The 15,815-nt window shown below is 32.6% G+C and overlaps 1 protein-coding gene across 1 annotated transcript; it reads right to left on the bottom strand.

Moving 5' to 3' along the window:
• Positions 1 to 4,823: 4,823 nt before the first annotated feature.
• LOC114742263 (disease resistance protein RPS2-like) lies at positions 4,824 to 8,696 on the bottom strand. The gene is made up of 3 exons (XM_028930537.1): positions 6,723 to 8,696; positions 6,217 to 6,463; positions 4,824 to 5,299 (listed from the first exon to the last, which is right to left on the bottom strand). Exons 1-3 carry the CDS (start codon positions 8,694 to 8,696, stop codon positions 4,824 to 4,826), a joined length of 2,697 nt encoding a protein of 898 aa, XP_028786370.1.
• Positions 8,697 to 15,815: the final 7,119 nt, after the last annotated feature.

Raw genomic sequence — 15,815 nt, 5'->3', positions numbered from 1 at the left:
GCTTAATGCTCTGCTTTTGCCTACACTCTTTTCCTGTGTCTGGCTACTTGAAGATTCTTTGTGGTCATCTTCAATTCCGTCTCCGATTGCCTAATTGAGTCAGGCAAGGAAATATCATATTATGACACTTAGCATTGTTATATAGCTTTTCCAATAGAGGCCAAAGACAGACAAGTAGAGTTTAGCGCTCTTGGGGGACAAGAAGAAGAAGAAGAAGAAGCAGCAGCAGCAGCTAAGAAGTGCATAAAAATTTTTGGAATTCACTTTTTTGACGTACATACCTTGTCTATGAATAACTGTTTAATGGTGGAGTTAAGGTCGCCTTTCCAACGTTTCTTTCCATCTTCCACTTCCACAGATTTCACAAATGGGGCAATGCGGAATGCAGATGAAAAATTTTGCATTTTGTGGCATCCTATCACTTTAAGTGTCACCAAAGATGGGAATATGAAGGTGTGATTTTCACAGCAAAAGCTTTTGAGGCCTGTCAAACAAGTCAGTTTCAAACACTCCAAGCTTTCAAATGTGACCTCTTCTTCTGATTCTCCTTCATCATCCGTCATCACAACTTCCTCTAACATCCCACAATTGCTAACCTCTAAGCTTGTGAGGTGGACGAGACTTTTAGCAGTGCAAGTTGTCATGAAGTACATAAGCCCATTGCAATCTTTCACTTTCAAGGAAGTTAAATTTTTGAAAGATGCAGAAGATGTTGCAAATCTTATTATCTTTGAACATTCCTCTACATATAGATATTCAAGGTTTTGAACTACGGGATGAGATGCTGAGTCGTCATCATTCCATATATGCTCAAGCTGCTCCAATTGAAATAGCCACAATGTTTTAATTCGGATGGGACTATAAATACTGAAACAACCAATTTCTTTTGAAGGAAAGAATGTTTTAAAAGAACTGCAACGTGCTTGAAGTACAGTTATAGCGGGAAATTTTCGGATCAAATCATTTAAAAACTTTATTGGAGTTTCTTGAAAGTATTGCAGATGAAGCCTTTTTATGCTTTGAAATAGATTCTTCTCATTGTTGCCATTTAACATCCTCATAATGTCCTTTTCATTTAATAGCAACCCCTCCAAATTTTGGGACACCTAAAAAGACAATATGCAATTTGTTTCATCATATAATTAACTAGTTAACATAAACATTTTGTTTATACAGTTTTACAAGATATATGTGTAATTATATTTTTCCTTAACCATGCATCTTTTTGTGTAGAAAGAGTGAAACTAAAGATAGATAGATAGAATAAACATAAAAAGAATGCATACCTTTTCAACATAAAACAAAGCTTGTTTAATTTGCAAATCAATGCCACCCCATCTAAGCTGCTGGGAATTAGAATGTTCAAATGCAAATACCTGCAATTTTTCACATCCGCGTTCGTGAGTCCGTGTTAAGTGGCTTTGTGCAGTCCATAAGTCCATTTAGCCAGGAAAGAATGACAAGGGGCTTAATATTCTTACCGCATATGGCATGATACTGGATGATTTGTCACATTAAAAATAATTAAATTTTGACTGTTTATATCACTTCATTGTATCCAATCACTTACATCCTTATCAAAATGTTCGACAAAAACATAATATGTACATGGCAAACCAATAATATATACTCCTCCGGTCCTTATTATAAGACCCCATTTGACTTTTTATTTGGTCCTAATTATAAGACCCCAATCTATTTTGTCTCTTATATTTATGCATTTTTTTCCAAGATAATCCTTCTAATAATGATAGTTTTAGCCAATATACTTAATTAGCAAAGATATTTTAGGAATGACAACACTTATTTATTACAAATAACCAACTTAACTTACTTCCTTAATCTCCTCAAATAAGTCAATTGGGTCTTATAATTAGGACCGGAAGAGTAGTTGTTATCAGAGAAACATGTATAGTTGTCATGTTTTTATAATAGAAATTGATTGATTGATAGTAATGATATTTCATTTCATTCTGTTGAATTTCCTCCTCCGATTTTTTTAAAAAATACTCTAAACACTAATACTACTATTTAAGTTATTAACTGACTCTTACATTGAGAAAAAAAATTACGAAATTCTTGCGAGAAAACTTTACTACAGACACAAACACAACCAGCTCATCTTCATTTTATTATTCGGACTTAGCCTCATGTCTTCTCACCGATAGCAAACACAACATGAACCTCTTTGTTTAACGATTATTCGAAATTTCAAAATATTAAAACTTATGTATAACCTATTAAATTAAAAGAAATATCTAATTTATATGTCTCATAAAATATTTAAATCATGTTTATACTTTTTTTTTTCCAATTATCTCACACGAATTATAATCATTTTATAAATATATTTCTAAGTACTTCAATAATGCATAAAAGAAACCCCAATAAGGTTATCCAAAATATTTCATAAATCATGTGAAGCACAGTTCAAAACGGTAAGAAGAGCAATGCTATGCAATGGGCATCATGGCTTCGAAACTAGGCCGTGAAGGCAACGTCAACATACAATTATTAGTTATAAATTATAATATATATGACCTATTAAAACTCTTAACAAGTCACACTATTTATAATTTAGAAGTACATATATATTACATATTTTTATTTATCAAAGTTTGTGTGTGTGTGTATTTCATTACATGCGTAAATTACTTGGTACGGATAACGCTATGTTCATGTATATTAGGTATATATAATTTGAACAAGGAAGGAAAGTTCCATACCTGTCCAATGGAACACGCGGGTTGCTGATAATAGCAGTCACCTTTTTCTGTTGTTTCCCTGAATCCTTGGATTTTTGACGTATGCAGCTCCAGACTTTTATCAAATGAAATCTCCTCAAAATTTTCAAAATAGACAACTTCTTGAGAGTTTCGTTTCCAGACGTGCTTGAGCTCAGGAAGGCAAGAGAGATATATTCTTTTCAAATGAATGGTCTCCTTTTCCATTAATATTCTTCCTTCATTCATATTTGGTAATTCAATCAGAGCTTTCAGTGAATCACATTTACTCACTCCAAGCTCTTCCAAGTTGGGCAGCGCTTTCAACAAATTTAAAGGCAAAAGGACTTTTGATAAAAAGTCACATTTGTGTACTATTAAACTTACTAAATTACCAAACATTTCATGCTTAAATCACTGTACCAGAGCTAGACATCTCCTAACTCAGGATATCGAGATAGCTCCAGACACTCGAAACTACGGAATGCCACCTGCAATTGTTGGTGTGCATAGGGTCAGGAGAACATAAAGAATGATTATCTGTTTCTCCATGTTTGTAAAGGGTGTTTTTGTTAAACTCAAACATATCCCTACACATTCAAAACACATTAAACAATAAAATTTGGCTAATTGAGATTACGCAGAAAAAGTATTCCCTAACTTCATATGTCATGAGATCCACAGTTGCTTAGAATAAAAGCATACGTTGTCCTGGAACATCTTGTTAACTGTACTGTTTAGATCACATTCACAAAGCCATTGTACATTTTGTTCATGTGTTAGTATCTTCGGAAGCAATGGTGCGATTGTGTCAGTCGCAGAGAAACCATTCTCACACATTGCCTTGTTACAAGTGTCTCCAGCACTGGAAACTTGAAGCAGCAGTTACTACTAGAACAAAACATTTGGAGCTCGGGCAAACTATCAATTTCCGGAACTATTAGACTGTTGAAAACAATTCCATTTATGCTCTCCCCTCCCTCTTCCGCCACAATTTGCTCAACTGAATCACACTCTCTTATCTTTAATGTTGTTAACTGAATCATACTTCTTGCTGTTGAAGAGGTAATTAAATACATTAATCTACTGCAATTTTCCACCTCTAAATACGTTAGGTGATTAAAAGTTACTTAGGAAGGCACCAAGTGCTTCAAATTGGAACATTCTGTCACATGTAGGCATTCTAGAACACCAAGAACCGGTCCACTATTTGATTAAACATGTCTGAGTTATTAATAAAAAACAAGAAAAACTAAGACCGGAGGGAGTGTAAGGCCTAGCCAATAGGCGGCTGACTAGGGCCCCATACTGTACAAGGCCTCTAGTATGTGTGTGGGCATGTGTGTGATAAGAATGGAATCCACTGTAAGTAGAAGAGTATTAATATTTTTACTTAGCAGACCCCAATTAAAGCTGTGTTAGAGTAAGGTCAATGTAAGAGGCATCAACAAATATAAAAGTGAAATAAATAAATAAATAAAAGTTTATTAAAAAATTAAAACATTTGGAAAATTGTATTAATCTTTTTTTTTTTTTAAAGTTTCAACCCATATTTTGATGCCGGTAGTCTGGATATATTTTTTGAACTGAGCGTATTGAGAGAAGTTTTAACAAAAGAAAGATATATCATATTTAAAATCAACTACATTATGAGATATATGGAATGGATTAAAAATATTATCAATTTGAAATTAAAATGTGAGATTTACTTAACTACAAAACTTTCAATAAGTGATTTTGCAAATAAAACAAAAAACTAGAAAAGTAATATAAATATTAATAAGTAATATGGACCTGAGTGTTGATTAATCCAGGAATTCCTAAACACATCATGGCAAACACGCACACACAAAAAGTATGATTATTTTTCTTAAAAGACGAGCCATACCTCATCAAGCATGAAAAGAGATTGTTTCATGGAGACATGGAGACTGTCATGAAGAAGTCTTCCTTGGCTATAGACACTTAATTCTTTCAATGATAGACAAGATAAACTATAATTTCCAGCACAAAATCCCTGTAAATTTTGTAAACTCCAAAACACCACGGAGGTTAGTTGATTCAACTCAATCCGACAAGATCATCTAAGGTTTCTTCTCTCTAAGAAACAATCTCCTTCATCCTTTTAGCTCGCTTTATTGTAATTTGTTCAAGTAGAGGCAAGTTCATGGGTATGGAGAATGGGAAAAGGTACTCCAAATCACCGCAGTCTTCAACACGCACAACTTGCAAGTTCTCAAGGTGAAGACTTGACTGAGAACCTTTGCTCCAAATTTGTTTCAGTTGTGGCAATTGGAGTAGCGTGATGTCCTTGAGCCGCGTTGTATTACCTGCATCGACATCCAACTGGAATATCTCTTCCACCGACATACAGCCTTCAACCTTCAATGTTTCTAGATTTGCAAGTGCTCCATTCATATAGTTGGGAAATATCTTCTCAATTTTTTCACAATTCTTGACTTCCAATGTTTTAAAGCAGGCCAAAGAATTTGAAGCCAGAATGGGTTGCCATATCATCTTTAAATTCTGCATGTCTTTTATTATTATTGCTTCCAATTTGGGGAAAAGCACCTGTGATATTTATTTGCAAGGTTAGAGCTCCTGTTATTGAACTGGCCAATGCAAAACCTAAAATAGACCCCCAAAATGAGAACATGAAAATTGAGAATAAAATAATATTAATGATGTTCAGATTAAGGGATAACTTTAAAAGAAATTAAGGAATAAGGGATCAGATGGTCCCATAGATTGCCGCCTCTGCATGCACTCTTTTAATTGGAAAACGAATTCAATTAATTTAAAATATAAGACATGCCCTCACTGTTCAAAGTTTATTTTTTAAAATTCCAATAATTGTCTAAAAAAATAAAATAAAAAAAGAATGTTATTCAAATTGCCAATTGCAAAGTAAATAATTGTGTAAATTAATGATTAAAAAATTAAAACAAGAATTTAATAATGAAGCTAGCCTAGTTATTACTTAATGAGAGAATAGAGAATACTATTATATGCTTGGTGACAATATCCTCTCATTTATGTATTATTTAATAAACAACCATCTAAACGGAATCCACGCAGCTATTTTATATTTTCTGTCTATAATACCATTTCCGGTCCTCTATATATGAGCTAGTTGACTAATTTAACTTAAAAAAACTAATTAGTTATTTATAATAAATAAGTGTTGTCTTTTCTAAAATATCCTTATTAATCAAGTGCAATGAGTACAACTACCATTATTACAAAGACTGCATTAGAAAAAAATAGATAAATATAAAAGACAAATAGATTGGAATTTTATATTTAAGACTACAATAAAAGTTAAGCCAACCCTTATATTAAGGATCAGGGATAATATATATGTGTATATATAAGACCGAATCGTTTATAAATTGAAAATAGAGGGAGGGGTTGACATTCAATTTCAACTTCATAAAACCGAACTATGATTAATAAAAGCAATTTTTTTTGGATCAAATTAAATTTACCTCTCTTGTTGCACCGCCATAATTCTCGTCTATAGCAACTATCTTCTCCATCGTATCACATTTACTTATTTCAAGTTGCTTGAGATTTGATAGTCTTCCAATTATAGAAGACGAGAATAAATACTTTAAGCCACAGCAATCTTCTACAGTCAAGTTGGCCAAATTCTCCATCAAGCATGGCGTTTTGTCATCCCAAATTGTTTTCAAATTAACCGAACTCAACTTCAAAGTCTCCAGATTAGAAAATTTAACCTGTGGAACAAAATGGTTTTCGTTTCACTTTGACAAAAGAAATACACAACAAAATAGGATGGACATAATGTTAATAATGACAATTTTGAACGACCTCGGATATCCAAAACCTAACGTCATTCATGTATAATTAAGATGATGCTGATAAAATGTTTCATCGTATTATTCAATTAAAAAAAAAAAGTTTCATCGTTGCATATTACTCATCTTGACCAATATAAGGGTGCCCAAAAAAAAAAATTAAAGGACATACCATTACCTTGGCACTAAAAAAGGGTGTCAGAGTACCAGGCTGCAGCGAGCTCTGCTTAGTTCTCGGAAGAGACGTCAACTCGTGAGAGTAAAAATTGTAGGTGGCGGGCAAATGTTGTAGGGTCAAAGAGCGCAATGAAAGAAACTCAATATTGTCATCAATAATTTTTCCGCTCTCTGCATTTTCTAGAGACACAATCTTCGTCATGGAATTACATTCTGAAACTTCAATCTCAACAAGATGAGAAAAAGCTTTAATCACTGAAACAGAGAAGAGACATATTAATTGATCACAACTTTCGACTTTGACGAGCTTAAGTTGGCCAAAAGAATCATTCCTAATCGGACCATGACATATCTTCACCAAATTATTGAGATTCTGAAGTATTAGTGCCTCTAATTTTGGGAATAAAGCTTGAGTTTGATTCCTCTTCATGGAGTTGATAATATGTTGAACTTCACCATTATTTTGGATAAGCAAATGCTTTAGCGATGGAAATCCTTCGCCATTCAATTCAAAAAGCACATTTGAAATGCCACTTATATTATCCAAGTATAAATCTTCAGCTCTTTCAATCAATGTTTTGATCCCTCCTTCCCCTCGAATGCTGGTATCCAAGTTCACCTTTAGCAACCTTAAGGTCTCTTTGTTGTTTGACCATTCCCATTTATCTCCGATAACAATCTTGTATCTTTCTAACTTATCAAATGGTATGTCCTTGGGCAAAAGCCTAGCCTCACTAACTTGAATTTCTAGAGTGGTCAAGCAAATCAAATGGCTAAGCTTAGGAAGACTTGCATTTGTCTTTTGCTCAGACGAACTTTCTACCTCCCACTTAATTATGGCATTGCCCATATACAATTCCTCTATTTTGGTCAACTTGTACAAAATGTTGGGTAGGGTGGTCTTAATCGTAGTACTAGAATTACTCAAGTCCAACATTCTAAGCCTGGTCAACTGCTCTATTTCACTTGGGAACTCTTCCATGGATGAATAGATTAAGGTAAGAATTTCTAAATTTATCAAAGCACCTATTCCAGTCATATCTTTCAAAGAGCAAAAATCCAAACACAACATTTTGAGTTTGGTCAAGTGCCTGAGAGATGTTGGTAATAAAGACATGATCATGCCTGTTAAATCTAATGCCTCAAGGTTTTGTACCCCCTCAAAAAAGATATCTGGAATTTCTAAAGTCTGATTATCCATGCTATTTATGTGGAGAAATGTTAGATGGGGAAACTCTAACCTTTCAGGAAGCTTTTGTATGTAACAACGTTTCAAGATAATATGGGTACATCTTTCTGGAATATCCTTTCTTGGCCAATCTTGCAGCTTCAAATTACATTTAGTAAAAACAAATTTCGAGGCAATCAAGACAGCTCCTTCACGAACACTATTATGCATCTTGATCACTCCCGATCTTGCATCATCATCAACCAACAAACAAGACGCCTTCAAGTCATCAATTATTCTATGAAGCTTATTCCTGGCACCCTCAATGGTATCTACATGTTTGAATATACCCAAGCCAATCGCATATTTCAACAAGTCACTGATGGGTATGAATGTTCCATGTACACCACAAAGAAAGAAAACTTTCTTTACTTCATCTTCCAACCGATTCAAATTGAATTTCAAAGCTAAAATAAGGGTTTCTTGGACGTCTTTGTTATCAACCTTTTCTAGGTTGTTCAAGGTATCTCTCCAATAATGAAGACCTTTATCCTTTAATGACTTTGCAATTGTGACTATCAAAACAGGAAAGCCTAAACACTTTTGAGCCACTTGGGTTGCTATAGTTCGGACCTCATCATCTTTATCTTCACCAACCGTGGCTTCAAACAATCTCCAAGATTCTTCACCATCCAAAAGTTGAAGGGCGAAGTTCTTGTGAGTGTCATTCTTTTGTAAGATATCTTGGCTCCTTGAAGTCAACAATAATTTGCAACCCTTATAATCATCCACTAGAGGAACTGCCATCTTTTCTGGATTAACTTTTCCAAGTGTATCTAGAGAAGGGATTCCTAACTTCTCCAAATCAATTTTCTCCCATAAATCATCTAGTATGATCAGGACAGTTTTCTCCTTTTTTATCCTCTCACACAGGCAGTTGGCTCTTCCACTTGATGAGGTCATCCCTTCTAAATCAAGGCCTAACTGTTCTGCAATCTCATCTTGAATTCTTCCAAGATTTGTTTGGGATATAGTTACCATAACCACTGCATCGAACAATTTGTCATCCCACACTTGTTTGGCAACTTCTTTCACAAGAGTAGTCTTTCCCACTCCGCTTATCCCATAAACCCCAATTTTGCTCATCTTAGGGTCCATCAGAGACAACACAATGTCCTTCTTGACTAAGATTCTTGTATCTAAAGGTGGAACATGCGCAACATAGTCAAAATTCCCCTCCTTCTTCACTTCAACAATTGTTTTTGCCATTTGCTTTGCTTTTCTGCGATGTTGATGTCGGGACTTCAAGTTAGGAAAAGACCATATGAAACATCCAACATTTGCATGACGTGCATCTTCACAAAGTTGCTGTGCTTCTTCTAAAGTCTTAGTGACACCTTCTTGCCATCTGAGCACCTCACCTCTGATCTCCCTTCCATTTCTTCTTCTAGCGTCAACTCGATTGTCGATGCCTTCTTTCGTTGTCCGCAGCTCCTCCACTAGATCCTCTAGCTCCTTAAGAATCTTTCTATGGCTTGATAAATATCGCGCCTGCCTTCCAATGGGTTTTAAAGTAAGCTCTGCTATTTTTGCACCAACAGAAATGGGAATGTCCATTCTTACTTCCTGAATAAAATGACAAGAAAGTTTAATTACTGAATAAACAAAGCAAGGTTCCGGTCAAAAAAAAAAAAAGAATAAACAAAGCAAGGATGAGAACGAAGGGATTGAGCGAATGTTGAAAGAAATATCTGTAATGACAAGAAAAAAAAATGGAATTATTGGTTCTGTAACCAATAAGTAGATGAACCCCAAGACAAAGAAGCCCATTCGATAGGGCATATAACAAGCCAAAGGCAGATAACTTACTGGCCGAAAAGGAATTAATTGAAGAGCTTAATTCTAACACAGGAAAGTCAATACAATTTGATGGCGTAAAATGCAAATACCATGAGTATCATTGAGGTAAGAATATCGAATATTAAATGCTGGAAGGGCAAGTGATAATTTGACAGTAAATAATAATTATTTTAAGTATAAAAAAACAGCCAGTAGGGCTTCCATGAATAACTATGTCTTCCCTCTTTACTGCATCATGATATTGTAGTTGTGGGTTTGGATACTTTTTTCTGTCCGTTACTACTTGTGCTCCCAAATGTTATATATAAGGGTTGAGGCATTTCCATCGTTATTATTACGACTACTTTCAGTGCAAGTGGAAATTAATTAATGCAGTTTCCGAGAATAACCAGTTCCTTGTATGTTCAAAAATGTTATCATGGCATACATGGATCGTTAATGGTAAACTTTTAGTACTTACTCTTGCAACTGGTAGTAATTATCCATCACGATATTACAATCTCCATTATCATTCGGCTCGAGTCACATTGATAAGTCTGTTTCTATGCATGCAAAATACCCGCTCTCAGGCCCTAATTGCATTGACTTATGGTGACATTGGATTCAATGTTTCTTCGCATATAGTTTTGCTTATTTTGTTGTGTATATAGTGCGCACTTAAGGTTTGGCCATATTATTGTTACCGGGGAAAAAAAAAAGTTTTGCCTTTATTATGAGAAAATTTGGATCAGAACACACAAACACGTGCCCGAAAAATAACTTCATTTTCTTTTTTCTTAGTGCTAGATGCCCCAAAACCAAAAACATATTTTTAGAATACTAGATGCATCTAAAAAATATTTTAAAGGATTAGATACAACCAAAAAAATATTTTAAAATACGAGCCACTTAATATTTCAACATATTAAATACACTATAAAATATTATAGCAAAAAAAAAAACTTTAGAATGTTAGATGAGCTTAAGGAAAGGTAGAGAAGCGGCTTCCAACAAATAAAAGCTTTTATGTCACCTTACCCCTTGTTTGGATTGAGAAAAAATTAGGAAAGAGAGAAAATAAGAGAAAAAGGCATGAAAGGAAACAAGTTTTCTCTTGCTTGGATAGAAGAGAAGATGTGGAAGGAAGGAAAAGTAAAAGAAAAAAACGACGAACCCCACACCTCATTTTCTTTCCAAATTTGCTCTCTATATAAATTTGCTCCCTATATATAGAGAGATTTGAGAAGAAAAAAGATTTCCAAAACTACTCCTCCTCTCTCTCTTTCTTTCGATATTTATTTTCTTTATTATATTTAAAAAATTATTCACTTTTTATTTCTTTATCTTAAAACAATATTTTTATTAAATAATTTGGTTTTAAAATATAACAATCTGAAAATATATACCAACCAAATAACTTGATTTTAATTATTTGATAATACTAATGTTAGTGTCATATCTAATTTAATTTAATTTTAAATATGATATATTTTGATAAGACTGTTTTAATCATTTAAATATTTATCAATTTTGTTTTCTCTTTATTTTCTCTCATCCATCTAAGCAAGCCAGGCGATAACATTTTCTTCCAGTTTTTTCTTCTCTCTATTTTCTTTCCTCCTAATTTTTGCAGAGCATAAAACATCTTACCACGTCAAATCCACTGTTTTTTTAATTTCAATTTTTCCCTTACTTGGTGTAAGGTGACGTAAAAGCTTTTATTTGTTGGAAACCGCTCCTCTACCTTCCCATTGACCATCCCTTCTCCACCTTAAAACGCTGACGTTACATCACTAACCAGTTATCACGCACATTTCCCTCCATCACACCCGTAGCCCGAGGGAATCCCGTGGAGCGCCAGGTGTTTGTGTGTCTGAGACTCTGAGGCCATGTGCTGGATGATTTAATATCTATTATTTATTTATTTGCTATGCGATAATTAGTCCAATCCCATTTTATAATAATTAAAAGGAATAAAAGACTTAAATATCTCAATAGTATCTTGCAAAAGCAGAAAGTTTTTTTTTCCCCTCTTCTATGCCCTGAAAGCTCATGCCACGAAAATAAATTTTCGAGACATATAACAGTCAAATGAACCTTTCAAGTGCTGGGTATTTTTTCATAGATATGTTTAGAATATTTAAATACATTACCCCTAATTAAAACAATTACATTTTGTAACTAAAAACAACTAAATTTAAGAAGAAATTAATCGGGACGGCCTTCATAGTTCCACTTGATTTTTAATCAAGCGCCTACATTTTTATTAGATCTTTATAGTTTTTTCAATCATAGACTAAATTTTGTTAATTAATGAGGGCTCACATGGATATTTATAATTTCAACTTAATTATTACTTCTTCGTTAGAACTTTTTTATTTTGTATTATTGGGAAACTTACATGTCTTATAGTTACCATTCATGTCAGTTCTAATTAACAGATAATGAGTATTTGGACTAACGGCCAAAAATAAGAAAACTATAAAGACCTAATATAAATAAGTACCTAATCAAAAATCAAGTGGAACTATAAATGAACTGATTTTTTCTTAAATTTTTTTTATTTTTAATTACAAAATCTAATTATTTTAATTAGTATAAAATGATATTAGAATAATTATTAGATAGTGAGTGAATAAATAAATAAATAATAATCTCCCAAGTGGTCTGAGGCACACAAACACTCGGCACCCCATGAATTTCCTGTGGCAATCACAACAGCATTTAAAGTAGAAGAGGGGTAGCCAATGAAAAGGTAGAGCTTTTCCATGATTGTTGATGTTGATTTATGGCCGTACATGTTTTGGAAGCACATTTTCCCCTATATATTTTTTGTCGTTTATTTTTTACTCATTATTTAACATTTTGTGAAATTATATTGTGACCCTTAAATTCTACGAAATTTTTGTGACCCCAATATCTTTAATAATTTTTTGTTTGGTCCTTAGTTTTAAGGAATTTTATTTGGAACGTATTGCCTTGTTAGTTATGTATCAAACAGGAGTGTATATTAATTATTTATCCAGTCCTAAATATAAAACCCTTTTTATAATATAATTTTCACTATGAAAAGTCTTATACTTAAAATTAGAGAAGTACTACCTCAATCTGATCTTAAATATAAATACTCAGATTCAATGATTTCCATTCTTATATAGATAATTAATAACTAACTTAACTTTCAGCTAAAAAAAAAATAATTAATTTAACTAACTTTTTTATATTCATAAATTAATCATTTAGTTCTTATATTAAGTATGAAGATTAGCATATTGATTTTGTTTTTATAAAGCTTTGAGCTTCCTAAAGCGGCTATACGGAGGTCTCGCCTTCGTTGTTACCCGTTTTCCTCTTTTAGTTACATTGAAACTCTCAAGTTCTTCGAAGATCAAATTGGTAAATATGTTTTTCACATTTATAGTATAGGCAACTGACAAACCTTTTTTATCCGGAGATTACTACCTCCAATTTATTTCAACATATAAAACCTCAATTCATTTTGTTTTTCATATTTGTTCTCCCCCCAAAATAGTCTTTATCATGACTGCACATGTTAAAAGATTTTCATTCTAATGTAAATAATAATATTTTAAGAAAGATAACACCCATTTATTATAAATAACTAACTTAACTACTTTGTTTAATATTTACAAATTAATTATCTAAATATTATATTAATAACCAAATGTTGTATAATTTTGGAGAATTTGCCGCTCCTATCTTAATTTTACATATACTAAACCAAAGCTTAAATATATTATTTCTTTATAATTTAACATTTTATATTATTTATACCTGCATCCGTCACTATACGCAGGGAGGGGGGGAAGGAGATAAATTTGCTGTAATTTATAAAGTAAAAACAGAGATAACAAAGAATTGAAAAGGATCTACTAAGATTCTCTATCATTTGACAAAACAATGGATGGGGATGGTGTATTTTTCGCCAAGAAGAAATTAGACGTGATTTGATTTGAATGATACTATGAATTTCAGATTGTCATGTTTCCCCCGGTAAACATATTGTCATTGTTTTAGGGGAAATTAATCTTTTATCCTTGTAATTTTAACTCATTTGTAATCTAGTTTTTAGACTTTAACTTGGTAAAACTCAATCCCTATAATTTGATATAACCCAATCCCTATAATTGGCTATTTATAAATTAGCCTGTATATTTTAGAAAATAAAATTAGGAAAAGCTAGTATTTTAATTTTTATAATGCCATTCAATTTATAATTATTAGGTCTCACACATAATTTAGATCCTTTTAATTAGCTTCCCACACTTTCATGTGAATGGTGTTCCTTCTCGCTACAGTCTACCATAATCGCTGCTTTCTACAACGTGAGCCCTATTGAAAGTGCTAGGCCTTGAATAGCAAAATTTCAGGGCCAATACTCTTGAAGGTTCGACATTGATAATGATTTCCTTGCTCTTCTATTTCATTTATGTCATCTACTCTTAATGGTTTCTCTTCACCTTATCATTTCTTTTTATTGAAATCATATTGACAGAGTATTTAGCTATGTCGAAACAACACACTTTCTACAGGGCAATATTTGTTCATGCATGATGGAAACAAGCAAAAGGATAAGAATCCTTATTTGCCTACCTCCCCCCCCCCCAAAAAAAAAAGAAAAAGCAAAGACAATGGAACTAATATGTAGGGAGATATAAATGGTGAGAAGGATGGCAATTCGCAGACTGAAAGTGCAGGAAGTTAATTAAAAGGATGCATATTATGGGACCTAATTACAAAAATGAATGAAATTATAAATATTAGAATATTAATTTTCTCCATCTGGCAAAGAAAATTAATTTTCTCTGATTTCATTTTCTAAAATATAGGAACTAATTTATAAATGGATAAATTATATTGCATCAAATCAAAGTGCAACTGAGTTGAAACAATAGGAGCTGAATTGCACTAAATTAAAGTTTAAAAATTAAGATACAAACAAGTGAAGATTATAAAGACCAAAAGATTAAATTATCATTATTTTATTTTTAAAAATATGCAAGACATGAAAATAATCTCTTAATGGCCAACTTTAAAAAAATGATGATTCTTATCGGTCGGTAAACGTAACAGTAGTCTGAGAAAAAAGTCTAAAAGTTATGGGAGCTGGTTTCTGTACTCAGAACACTTTTAACTCATCAAATCTGGACTGTCAATATCTCATGTGATGATTTAAAATATTTAATTAATTTTTAAATAAAAAATACTATTTTTTTCAAAAAAATAATAGTTAAAAGACTATCCATATATTTTAGATTTTATACATATTAAAATAATTATTTTAAATAAATAAAAAATAAATCAAATCTAGATTATCTAAATAAGATATAGATTATTTAGATCAGATAAGTTTAGGTTCTTTGTGATATACCTTGCCCGATGCGAATGAGAAGTTAATCGTCTTGAGCTTGAGATGTGAGAAAGGCAACAGCTAAAGTTCTGTAGTTGAAAGCCAGAGAAAATAAGTGAACAAGAAACATGTTGTTCATACAAATTCAAATCCCAGATATTTAACCATCAAGACAAAGATTTTACCTTTATCACTTTATCCGATCAGCTCCACTCTTGCGACAGATAAAGCACAGATGAAGGAAGCAAAAAACTTGTTCTGATTAAATTGCAGACTACTTAGTTTTTTATTGCCCACAACAAAAACAACGGTAGATGCGGAAGAGTATAGGAGCAAGAAAAAAAAAATCTTCAAACCAGTTTTTTTTTTTTTAATTTAGTTCAGATTTAAAGACTTAAATGCAAGGAAGCAGTACGAAACGTCCTAAAGAAAGGATAGATTGACAAGAAAGTAGCCAACTTAATCAATGCAAAAAACAGACTGATAGAGCTAAAGAAATTTTTTTCTAATTTTGAAACATTATTATGGGTATGTGATCGACAAGAACGAGACAAAGCTGATGCAAAAGAAGAATAACATTTTTTTTTTAAATGTAGCTGATATCTGGAAATCACCAAAACAAACTTGATCAGAAAGTTGAGAGCAAGTAAACAGACAGAGTAAACATAAAAACAGCAATCGCTTTACAAAATGAGAACTTTTTTTTCTTTTTTACC

This window comes from Neltuma alba, unplaced genomic scaffold (genome assembly GCF_004799145.2).
Source record: "Neltuma alba isolate B1F8T4 unplaced genomic scaffold, ASM479914v2 tig00003697_pilon, whole genome shotgun sequence".
NCBI lineage: Eukaryota > Viridiplantae > Streptophyta > Magnoliopsida > Fabales > Fabaceae > Neltuma > Neltuma alba.
The sequence above is the reverse complement of the archived record's forward strand: the minus strand, read 5'-3'. Positions and strand labels throughout refer to the sequence as shown.